Source organism: Lactuca sativa, chromosome 8, assembly GCF_002870075.4.
Source record: "Lactuca sativa cultivar Salinas chromosome 8, Lsat_Salinas_v11, whole genome shotgun sequence".
In the NCBI taxonomy this organism is placed as follows: Eukaryota; Viridiplantae; Streptophyta; class Magnoliopsida; order Asterales; family Asteraceae; genus Lactuca; species Lactuca sativa.
Window position 1 is genome coordinate 168,173,671 of NC_056630.2, and position 12,715 is coordinate 168,186,385.

General features: G+C 40.7%; 1 protein-coding gene across 1 annotated transcript; it reads right to left on the reverse strand.

Moving 5' to 3' along the window:
• Positions 1–494: 494 nt before the first annotated feature.
• Positions 495–2,880, reverse strand: LOC111917583 (F-box/WD-40 repeat-containing protein At5g21040). The gene is made up of 2 exons (XM_023913249.3): positions 2,723–2,880; positions 495–2,302 (listed from the first exon to the last, which is right to left on the reverse strand). The coding sequence occupies exon 2, from the start codon at positions 2,282–2,284 to the stop codon at positions 650–652; it is 1,635 nt and encodes a 544-aa protein (XP_023769017.1). The 5' UTR covers positions 2,285–2,302; positions 2,723–2,880; the 3' UTR covers positions 495–649.
• Between the last annotated feature and the right edge of the window lie 9,835 nt (positions 2,881–12,715).

Sequence of the window (12,715 nt, forward strand, 5' to 3'; positions counted from 1 at the left end):
AAAAATGAATAAGTTTTAATTAAATATGTTTTCTAAATCTTTTTTAATAAAATTGAAAATGAAAACTTATTTTATATTTCTGAAAACTGAAAACCGAAAACAAAAACTATTTTCCCTTAACTAAATGCAACTTATATTCTAGGAAAATATAGGTTACGTTTTGTTACGAAAAAACAGTTTTCGTTTTCCATTTTCAATTTTCAGAAAAATGAAATAAGAATTCATTTTCAGTTTTCATTAGAAAATTTAGAAAATGTAAATGTGTTTAGGTAAAAACTTATTTATTTATTGTTTTAGAAAATTAAATAACATGTTTAAGTATGTATTTTAGAAAAAATTACAATTTTTATATCATTGACATTAGTCTCCATCCCAATCGAATGCATTATACAAAAATTAATTTTTTTTGTCCTCCTCAAAAAGATGAAACAGACTGTCTCCTTTGTGGGCAAAAGACATAAACGTCCTCTTCATAACGAGCTGATTAAACGAGATTAACCCATAGATGACTTACCTTTCTTTTTATTTGCTAAAATGTAAAAATTACCAACAAAATGCAATAGAAAAAATAGTTTTCCCTAAAATTTACCAAAGAAATTGAGTGTATACAAAAGAACATCAAGAAGTACCCAAACCCAAATCAAGAATTTTAACCCTTAACCTTCAACCCACGTTTGTTATACCACACACCATTTCTCTCACCATTCATTTGACTTTTCGCAGCAATCAAACATTGGTCAACCCTTCCACCTTTACTTTCAATCTCTTTCTGTAGCTTCTGTCTCCTCATTCGGTTTTCTGCCCGTAATCCCCTCAAAGCCGCTGCCCGTTTCTCTCTTTCCAATGCCCGAGAAAAATCCCAAATCCTAACCGAACCCTCCTCCCCACCACACACAATCCGGTCAGCCCCAATGCTGACCGAAAACACACTCTTCCCCAACCCGTTCAACATTCTTTGTGGTGGCTCAACACTCAAAGCTTTCCGACTTCTATTCGGTTTCATCGCCCGGATTCCCTTCAAAAGCTTCCGAACATCAATCAATGAAAGTTTCCCATCTCCGGAACCGGAAACCAGCCATGGGAATTCAAACGAGAGGGAATGAACCGGGGCGGAATGCGGATTCCATGTCGCAATCGGCCGCCATGACTTAACACGATCGGTTATAACCTCGAACATGTGAATCGCGCCGTCTTCGCCTCCGGTGAACACGAAACTGCCCGTGTGACTTCGGGCAAGGGAATACGCGTTTCCGACGTGCGTGTCTTTGAATACATCGATAAGCGAACCAGAATTCGTTTCCCAAATGTATGAATCGGACCCCGCTGTGCTTACAACTGTCGTGTCATGTGGGACCAATGCCCATACCCAATCATTATGCATTAAAACTGTTAAACATTTTAGCGATACACGATCGTAAATCCGTATTGTCATGTCCCAAGAACCGCTGTAAATTCTCATAAGATCCAATGAAAGGCAAGTTATCGGACCTTGATGTTCCCAAAGTCGGAATTCCTGATTCCGATTCCGATTCTGATTCCGATTCCGATCCTGATCTTGAGAACCATTTATGTCGAAAAGACGCGGGTGTCCTTCTTCGGCTCGCCAACCGTGGATAAAGCCGTCGGAACCGCCGGCAACCAAGAGCTTGGAATCAGCGGAAAGGGCACGGATGGTGCATCCGAGAGGGCGGGAGGCGGAAATGCAGATTCCGTCTTCCATATCCCACATTCGAACAACGGAATCATAACCCGAAGTGAAGATTAACTTTCTAGAAGGTAAAAGGAAAACGGTTCTTACAGTTTCTGTATGTCCGTAAAGAATCTCGACATTGTAATGTCCCATAAATGTCTTGCTATGGAATTCACGTTCCACGAAAAGCTCTTTCCATGACTTCTCGCCGGAAAACTCGGCCACCGGGCGGCTTGTGGCGGTGCCGCCGGCGGCCGGAAGCCCCCACCTCTCGCAGTAAAACTGCTTCCAGACGTGGTGGTCGGATGCAATCTGGTATAAAGATGGATTGACACAGGAGACAACACCAAGTTCTTTTGGGTCGAGGCAGTTGAAGATTTCAGAGATTAATGCAGGTGGAAGGTCGGTGATTGTTCTATGAACAGGTGATTTAGTGGTTATGACACGATTGTAGTTTGGTTTTCTAGAATCGGTGATTTGGGTTTCTGAATCAACGAGCAAAATCTTTTCAGATGAAAGAATATGATTTGAATCAACTTCTGTAGTAGTATCTTCTGAATAAATCTCTGTGCTTAATTTGGATTCAAATGCCATAAAATATCCCCCCTAATGCTACACAAATCAACAAATTAATCGTCAGTTAGAACAATTCTGATTCAATCAAAACACCATGTAAAATAACGACACACTCGGAATTCCATTTCAGGGAAAAGATAATTATGTCAAAATTCATATCAATTTATTGTGGCAATGTTGACGATTATCATTCAAATTACAAGATCCAATCTAAAAAATTGTGGGTGCAGCAGTTTTTTCTTCGAACCTATTAAGAACCCTAATACCCAAACTCATATATTTACGATTAAGAACCAAATACAACAAGAAGGTTCGATTACCAAAAGCATCGATATGATTTGTATTGCTATATAGCGATAATCATCAAACAGCAAACAATAAACAAAAAGAAACTCACATAAAGGGATTTAATTTGAATTGAGTATCGATAAATTAAGAGAAAATTTCGAAAGTTACCTGAGAAAAAAAAAACTAGGGTTATCACGGAAGAAGAATGAGGAAGAAGGAAACGAAAGGGGGGATGGGGATCCAACGCGATAGCAAACAGATTTGGAATGAGGTTTGAATTAAAGAGAGAAAAGTGTGGAGGTAATAAGTTCCAAGCGTAAAGGAAGGTCGGTAAATAGATTTAGAAGAGCATGTTCCACAATCATGGTGAAAGACCAAAGAGCCCTTGGAAATTGGAAACTTTTTTATTTATTTTTAAGAGATGTAAGAAATGAAAATGTGGATTTTTTTTTCTTTTGGTTTGTTATGGTATTAAAATTTTAATTTATTTTTATTTTACTATATTTTTATAGAGAAATTATGCAAGTATAAAATGCATAGTATGTTAATCATTTGATGAGAATATCTCATTGTTTCAAATATAAATAATTAAAATACAATGTTATTATAGAAATAATTATAAAAGGAAAATCAATTAGTAATGAGGTGAAAATAGAAATATACTTTATATAGGTCATTGAGTATTACAAATAACGAAAGATGAAAATATAGCAATGTACTTCTTGTATTTTGCTTATTATGTGCATTTCAGTATTCCAAATAATAGATAATGAAATGATACCTTGTAGCAAACATACACAATAACTCACTTTAAAAACTCTCAAGCAACTCCAAAAAGCATTGTTTCTATAAGCTTTTGTATAACATATTCAACTAATTTGTTAATATCTTTTCATTTCTAACTCAACATTTTTCTATCATACTCCTTTACAAGCTATCTTAGCAAATCAACAAATCGTCTTATATGATTCCATTATGTCCCTTAGAACCATATATGATGCATGACCATCATTCCTCTTCTTTATCAACTTATTAGTAACACCTCTACCATGAAGTCTAAAAAATCTACTAAAACCCTAGTAGAGCCAAAATTTTGGTGTTATCTCATCTTCTTTCCTCTCATCCTCTTGCAAAGAGTGTTTGTAAGCCATTAGAGGTGTCACAATTGAGGTACTTGCTCTTAAGAGTTCAAGATTATCAAGGTTTCATTTTTATTACAACATAATAATAAAGATATGCATCTAAACCCCAGTTTTGTATAGATTTCAAAATTTGTATTAGCTTCCTAGGGTTTCTCTTATGTATTTAAGTTTACATGTTCAACTAGTGAAAACCTAGATCCAAATCATTAGGGTTACATGAACACACAAGATTTGTTGTTATGCTCAAATCTCATCATTTCTTTGGATGATATTCAGGTCGATGAGCGCCTAAACTATGTTGAGAGACCGGTGACTATTGTGGAAAGGAAGATGAAGGTCTTACTCAACAAGGAAATACCTTTGATCAGAGTGCAGTGGCAGCATCGGAGGGGCTCTGAGTGGACCTGGCAGCCGGAGGCTGAGATGCGGGAGCATTATCTTGAGTTGTTTACCACAGCAAACTTCGAGGATGAAGTCTAGATCAAGTGAGGGAGAGTTGTAACATCCTGGTGTTCAGGAACTTCTAAATTCAACCTTATAATGTTTTTATATCGCGTGATGGTCCCTAAATAGAAAGAAGTGTCCATTGGAAGCCCTAGTGGCAAAATTATAATTTTGGAGAAGTGGGAGTACGCCATGCGTACGTACGTATGCTTAGCGTGCTAGGGCGTGCCCTAGTACATTGGGCGTACATTAACGTACGTGGGGCGTACTCGCCAGGTGTGGAAACCCTAAATTTTAGGGTTAAGCCTCTATATAATCATCCTTATAGCCTCATTCCTATCACCTTTTTGGCCTCCACTCTCCTTGATATATTTTTGCAAACCCTAACCCTTGAGTGTTTGTCTTGAGCTTAAGTGTGTGTTCTTGGTGTGTTGAAGGAAGTAAGAAGATTCATTGAGGAGCCTTGGTTTGGAAGCAAGCTTATAGATATGAGATCCTTGCCACTTTGGGAAGATCCATAAGGTATAAAGCTTTTATCTTGACTTGTATTTCCTAAAGATCTAGCCATGTGAAGTTTTATGAGTTTTTAGTCCCTTTTCTTGGACTTAATGAGTAAAAGCTACTCTAAGACCAAAAGAGTTGTCCTTTCAAAAGATTTGAGGTGCATTAAGTCATAAAAATGTTATCTTGACTCATTTAGTGCTTGCATGGAAGATATAGAGGTCTTAAGTGGTTAAGACAAACTAGGGTTTTGGTTTTGGGACTTATTAAGGCATGCATAACCATAAAGTTGGAAGCTTTATGGTTAGGAGAACCTTTTTAGACTTAGACCTGGATTTGGACGTCTGGACTTTTTGAATTAAGCACTTAATAAAGGGTGTGCATGGACACCGCGTACATTGGGTGTACCATAGCATACGCTAGACGTAAGTGGTCAACCGCCTGTTTTTAGTCAAGGGCGGAATACGTGGGGCGTAGAGGGTGAGTACGATGGGTGTACTCAACTGGGTTGACTTTTAGTTTTCATTAACTTTTGACCTTGTTTGACTCTAGGGGCATTTTGGGTATTTGTTATGAAGCTTAAGGTCGGGTCTTTCCCTGTGTATAAGTGATCTGTAGAGTGGACGCGTGGAGCAATATTTTTTTCTGCTATTTTTCGGATTTTGCGAGGTGAGTTTTCCTCACTGTACTTTTGGGTCGTAGGCACCAAGGTCAGCCCTTCAGATTGTTATCTTGGTTCATCGTATGATTGTATGTTGTAGTGATCTGTTAGATCTGTATCCGGTATATAGGTTGATGTTATGTGTAGTGATCTATTAGATCTGTATGATTGTCTGTATATGTTAGCTAGTGTTTGATATGGTATATGTTCATATGTAATGGTGGGTTGGGTTGAGGCGGTCTTGTTGTGTGCTAAAGGACAAAAGAACCAGGGCGGCCCAGATAGACTACATGCTAAAAGGGCGTACCAGTCAGCCCGAAGGCCCGGAGAACCGTCCAGATAGGCTGAAGGCCCAGTGACGCGTACCAGTCACGCTAAAGGTTCTGTGAGCGTACCTGTAACATCTGTCACTTGAGGTAATAATTATTTAATATTTCTTTAATTAATTTTTGGGCTAAGAATTTATTAGATGGATTTTTGAGTGGACCTTTAGTGAGTGGGCTGCATAGTTGGGCGTAATCTTGGCGTACGCGGGGCGTAGAGGAGCATTGGATACGTGGGGCACATGCACGTACGCGCAACGCACCAAGGAGTACGCTTAGCGTACGTGAGCAGATTCCAAACCATAATTTTTAGGGTTTAAACCATATAAATACAACATTATGACTCAAACCCTAGCCTCCTTACTAGCCTCTCAACCTCAGAAACCCTAGACAGCCTCCTTTTCTCATTCTTGTATGTGTTTGGCCTTGTGAAGCTTGTTTTGGAGCTTAGAAGCTTGAAAGAAGGAAGGAGAAGCTAGTGAAGAGGAACTTGAATATCTTGAGCTCATAGATCCGGGATAACATCATCATTTGGGACTCTTTGAGGTTATAAAGTTCACAACATTCCTCAAGTATGCTTAGATCTAGTGTAATGATGTTTTGGACCTTTTTAGTCCCAAGAAAGGATCTTTATGACTCAAATTCGTTTCTAGGCCTAGGGTTGCCACCCTTAGCGATATATGAGCCCCATAAGTAGTAAAGTTTTGATCTTTGAGGTCCTTTTGTGACCATGCATGAGATCTAATCATTTACATGTAAGTTAGTTGCTATATTCCAAGTTTGGGTCCATTTGGTGGGTTGCAAGCCACCAAGTAATCGAATTTATGAGTTAAGACATGCCAATGGACTCAGATCTGTAATGTGGGCTTAAGGTCTTAATGGAATAAGCACTTTTGAAGCTTATGGCTTAACAGGGTAGTATGTTGGGCGTACAAGCCAGTACGCGCAGCGTACAAGACATACAGTAGTACGTTTAGTGTACAGAAGAGTATGCCCAACGTAATATGGGCTTAAGGTCTTAATGGAATAAGTACTTTTGAAGTTTATGGCTTAACATGGTAGTATGTTGGGCGTATAAGCCAGTACGCGCAGTGTACAAGACATGTAGCAGTACGTTTAACGTACAGAAGAGTATGCCCAGTGTACTCTTAGGATTTGGCCTCTGCGACGTTTAGGCCTTGGTTTGGGCCGATCTTTGGACTTAGCAGTTATTGGGCCTTAATGAGCCATCAGAAGTCAGATAACGGACCAGAGATATGTTTGGGCTTAAGGGAAGGCCCATTTGAGAAATTGGGCCCAATTTAGAAAATTGGGTCATTAGTGGGCTTAGAAAGATTAGAAGGAATTAGGCCTAGGTTATGGTCCAAATTAGATCAAGGGGTAAAATGGTCATATTACCCTAATAAGGATTATTGGATTTGACTAAGTGTTATTTTTAATAATAGCCGGGGAGTCACTGATAGAGATTCCTTACCAAAAGGTTCAGCAACCAGCTTTGTGAGGTGAGTTTTCCTCCAGTAGGAACGGGTCGAACGCACCAATGTTGGCATGTTTATGTATGTTAGCATATGTCGGACTTAGGTCCAATGCCGGGGTTAACCCGATGTAGGTTATATGTTTCCGGACTTCGGTCCGATGCTGGGGGAAGCCCGATGAATGTTTGTATGCTTGATGTCTTCGTGATTCTTGCATGTGTTTGTTTTATGTTCCAGGCTTCGATCCGATGTCGGGGCAAGCCCGAGGAATGTTTAGCTTTTATGTTATGTTTATATGATCCGGGCTTCGGTCCGATGTTGGGGCAAGCTAGAGGAATGTTTATATGCTTATGTTATGTGTTTATGTTATATGCTTTGTTGATATGTTATATGTATACCGGACTTCGGTCCGATGCCGGGCGGGGCTCGATGCTGGACTATGGTCCAATGTCGGGTGGGGCCCGATGTAGTGGGCAAGGACCAATGTATGTTATTATGTGATTATGTGTATGGTATGTAGTAGTTTGGGTAGACTCACTAAGCTTCATGCTTACAATTTTCAGTTTTGGGTTCAGGTACTTTTGAAAGTAAGGGGAAGAGCTCGGGATGACTGCATCGTATACACCACAACCTTTAGCCTGGGAGGATTTACTCTGATATTTGGACATGTGATTTTGATACAATATTTTGATATGATGTTTTGAGATATTATCACTTATGTTTTATGAGATGATCTGGATTACTATGGTTTTATTTATAAATTGAAATGAATTTTTTGGACTGTATTTTTAGGATGTTTTAGTACCAGATAGACTGTAGGGCGATGGGGTGTTTCAGTCAGACTGAAGGCTCTGTATGCATGTTGTTTACTGTTATTATTATGATTATGTGTTACTTTGGTACTCTGGGTGAACTCACTAAGTGTTAGCTTATAGTTTTGGGTTATGTTTCAGGTACTTCAGACGATCGCGGGAAAGCGAATGAGTGACCATACACATCCTCATGTTTTGGACTCGTGATTTTGGGAAAACTCTTATATTAAACATGTTTTGAAAACTATATTGTGAACAATTTATGATATTGGGTTGGTTTTTAAAAAGTTTAAAATTTTCATGATTTTATGGATATTACATATTAGTGACCCTGTATGAAGAGGGAAGTGGCTGAGTACGTTGAGAGATGCTTGACATGCCGGAAGGTCAAGGGGGAGCATCAGAGACCCCACAGTTTGATACAAACCCTACCCATTCCTATATGGAAATAAGAAGATATTACCATGAATTTCATCACCAAACTGCCACAGACAGCACGAGGCGTGGGTTCGATTTGGGTCATCGTGGATATATTGACCAAGAATGCTTATTTCATTCCTACTCAGGAGAGTATCTATGCGGAGAAGTTAGCAGATATCTACATTCATGGGGTGGTGGCTCGTCATGGGGTTCATGTCTTGGTTGTTTCAGAAAGGGATGTTCGTTTCACTTCCAGGTTTTGAAATAAATTTCATGGCTAGTTGGGTACCTGCCTACATTTCAGCATTGCTTTCCACCCTCAGACCGACGAATAGAGTGAGCGGATGATTCAGACTCTCGAGGATATGTTTTGTGCTTGTGTCTTAGATTTTGGTGGTAGTTGCAATTCTTACCTACCGTTGGCGGAGTTCTCCTACAACAACAGTTACCATGCCAACATTGATAGACCAACATTTGAGATACTCTACGGGAAGAAGTGTCGGACCCTAATCTTTTGGGGCGAGGTCGGACACCGAGTGATGGGGAGTACCTAGGTCGTACTCAATACCACTGAGATGATCTAGCAGGTGCATAACAAGCTTCAGACTGCGTAGAGTCGACAAAAGAGCTACACCGACTGTCGACCTTCCGACCTCGAGTTTCAGGTCGGAGATCTAGTGCTTCTGAAAGTGTCACCTTGGAAAGGTGTCATATGAGTTAGGAAGCGGGGAAAACTGGGTCCTCGATTCATTGGTCCTTTAAGGGTTATTGCCCGAGTGGGCAAGGTGGCGTATCGATTGGAGCTACCCGAGGAGCTCAATCATATTCATAGTACTTTTCATGTTTCTCAGCTGCGGAAATGTTTAGCTGATGAGTCTGTTGGTACCTTTAGATGACATTCAGGTGGATGAGCATCTGAATTATGTGGAGCGGCCAACTGCAATTTTAGATATAAAGACGAAGACCTTGAGGAACAAGGTGGCGAACCTAGTCAAGGTGCAGTGGCATCATGAAAAGGTTCGGAGTGTACGTGGTAACCCGAGGTTGAGATAAAAGAGCATTATCCCAAGTTGTTTGCAGCAGATGACTTCGAGGACGAAGTCTGATTCAAGTGGGTGAGAATTGTAGCATACGGTTCCATGTATTTTCATTTCTAACCCTAGCCTTTGTTTATTTTTTCACCTTAGTCCCATACGATGGGCATAATCTTGGAGTACTGTAATGCCCGGTTCCTTGTACGTATTTTAAATAAGAATTTTTGCTTTTTCACTCTGGGAATTGATGAGTTGGAGGTCCCAACTCGTCGAGTGGAGGCTAAATTTGGACGCGGGTGGAAGAATCTATTCGCCGAGTCATAAGCCCTGACTCGACGAGTAGACCTATCTGGATGAAACCCTAAATTTGAGGGTTTGCACCCTATTTAAACACATTAAGTGACCTCCACTCCAGCCTCCATCACCCTCGAAACCCATTCTCAAAACCCTAATCAGTTGTGAGTGTTCTTGAGCTATTTTGGTGCCATTTTTGTGATTTGAAGCTTGGAGAAGGAAGGAAAGGCTTGGAGGTTCAAGAAGAGAGCAGTAGATTCATAGTCTTGGTTGCATTTCCAGCTTGTTTGAGGTAAAAAGCTTCAACCTTGACTTCTTATTTGTTAGATCTTCTTTAGGGCTTGAATCATGTCATTTTGGGGCATTTCTATGTCACCTTCGGGTTTAGAGCGTAATGTAGAGTGTTGACTTCAGATCTAGAGCCTTGGAGGGTTCTCATGGCATAAAGGTGCCAACTTTATTGCTATAAGAGTCCCATGCACCATATAAACCTCTTTTTAGTACCATTTGAGCCAAATACCCCATGCATGAACGTCAAGTTTGTAACTTTACGTGTAATATGGACCCTAGGATGTCAGATCTATGTTTTGAATGCATTAAGCCAGACTAAAGTCGGCTGAATAGTTTTGGACATGGAGGGACTCAGCGAGTCATTCATGTGACTCGGTGAGTCGGGTTGTAGTTTCCCCCAAACCTCTTCTGATAATGGGCAATGTGTTGAGCTGGAAGAACACTCAACCAGCTGGGTTCATTGTGGGCCTGAAGATCATGGAACTCGGCGAGTTCAAGACTAGGTCCCAACTACATGAAATGAACTCGTCTAGTTCATAAGGAACTCGGCTAGTCCAGGACTAGACGTGTCTTCTTGCATGAAGAAGGACTCGACGAGTTCAAGGATGAACTCGGCGAGTCCGTTGTAGAAAGTCCCGACTTTGTATGCAAGAGAACTCGGCGAGTTCTTGAAAGACTCAGCGAGTAGGGTCAAAGCTCTTAGTGTCCTAAGGATTATGGAACTCGGCGAGTTGGTGGGTTAACTCGGCGAGTTGAGTCAACCAGATGTTGACTTTGACCCAGAGTTGACTTTGACCAAGGTGTTGACCTTGACTTTGACTTTGACCTGAGGTGACCATGAAATGGTAATTAAGGAAGATTGTTATGTGTAGGAATCCATAGGAGTTGATCCCGACAGTGAGGACAGTTCAGACACCTCACGCCACTGAGGTGAGTTACCTTCTAGTAGAAGTGGTTCTAGGGCAACAATGTTAGCCCACTATTAAGAGCTTGTAGTTAGATGATTGTCTGTGTGATAATTGTCTCGTATGCCACTATCCTTTATGTTCTATGTGTCGGTATGCTATGATTCTATGTGGTAGTGGTGGGGTGAAATAGTCCCTGAAATTAGGTTGAAATAGATCATAGGGGAGGCCAACACCCAGATATGCTAGGTAGTGATCCGGTTGAAATAGACCGAAGGAGAGGCTGTAACAACGTAAATTTTCAAACAATTTTCGTTTTTAAAATATAATTTCATTCATAACAAAATCCATTTTATCACATATTATCTCATTAACAACCCCAGAATCTCAAGTACATAAATCTTCATCTGTGTGTACAGATCATGTCGGCGCATTCCCGCGATCCTCACTAGTACCTGAAACACATATCACATAACACGGTAAGCATAAATGCATAGTGAGTTCCCCAAAATACCACATACAACACATATGCCACTCGAGGCTACAATACGACCCTCCGGTCGATGTGTCTCAGCGGGAACCCCCAGTCCCGTAGCTCGTTGGACCCTTTGGTCCAGTCATAGCTCGTTGGACCCTACAGTCCGGTCTATATCGTTGGACCCTTAGGTCCGGTTTATATCGTTGGACCCCTCCGGTCCGGTCTATACAACACATAGCATACATATATCACAATGCACATAATCTCATACATGCACATAGTACACAAGACCCTCCGGTCCATACATAGATACAACTCTAGGTAATGTATAGTGAGAAGACTCACCTCGGGTAACTCGGATAATCTCGCACACGAATATACTAATCTAGCCCCCGCCTAAACACATAAACAATATCCTCAAATAAATAATGGCTCTTAAAGGCTAGATTAAATTCCTTTCTACAATCCCACATAAGGGTAAAAGACCATTTTACCCCTCCTTGACCCAAAAGTCCAAATGTTGACCAAAATCCTAAAAGTCAACGAAAGTCAACAGAGGGCAGTACACAGCGCGTACCATCTCTGTACGCGGAGCGTACGCCGGCGATCCAGAATCAGGGTCTCAACCCCTTACGCTGCGCGTTCTGAGAGTTACGCCCAACGTAAGTCTCGGTTTCAGCTCTTTTTGGATTTTGGTCTTAAATGGTTAAGACATAAACTCAAACACCATATCTAACTTTTCTAAGGCCACTTAATCCATAAAGTCGAAACCTTTAAGCCTTTGCATGGCTGTAAAGGCCACTAATCACTCTAACATCTTTCCCTTTTCCTCATAAAGCCTTTATCTCATGCATGACTTAATATTCACGTCCAAGATTGGATTTTTATGAACCACAACTCATATTACTCTGAAATATGGCAGATCTAAGCTTATGGAGACCATTTGCTCATAAAGTCTCCACCTTGGGACCAAAACCCTAAAAATTGGTCCATGAAGCACAAATAAAAAATAATAAGGAAAGATTTGAGCTTTTTACCTCCAAGTGAAGCTCCTCCCTCTGTAGAACTCAGATCCAAGCTTGAACTCCAACTTTTAGCCTCCACAATAACCTCCTCTTCTTCTTTACTAACACACAAAGGCACTTTCTGGCTCAAGAACACTCACACACTAGCTTTAGAATGATAATATTGCTCTCCTAGGGTTTTTCTCTAAGGAATGGTGGTTGGGGACAAGAACATCTTATTCCTTTTATAGTCCACAAGCGACAATTAGGGTTTGCATTTGGGTCAGCTATGCCCAGCATAACCCTGGGTACGCCCGGCATACCTAGGCGAGTCCGCATCCAACTTAAGCGCATGAGTACGCGCAACATACTCTTCA

What these genes read in the sequence shown, in the direction of transcription:
- LOC111917583 (XM_023913249.3), bottom strand. Translation starts at nt 2,284, where the DNA reads ATGGCATTTGAATCCAAATTAAGCACAGAGATTTATTCAGAAGATACT.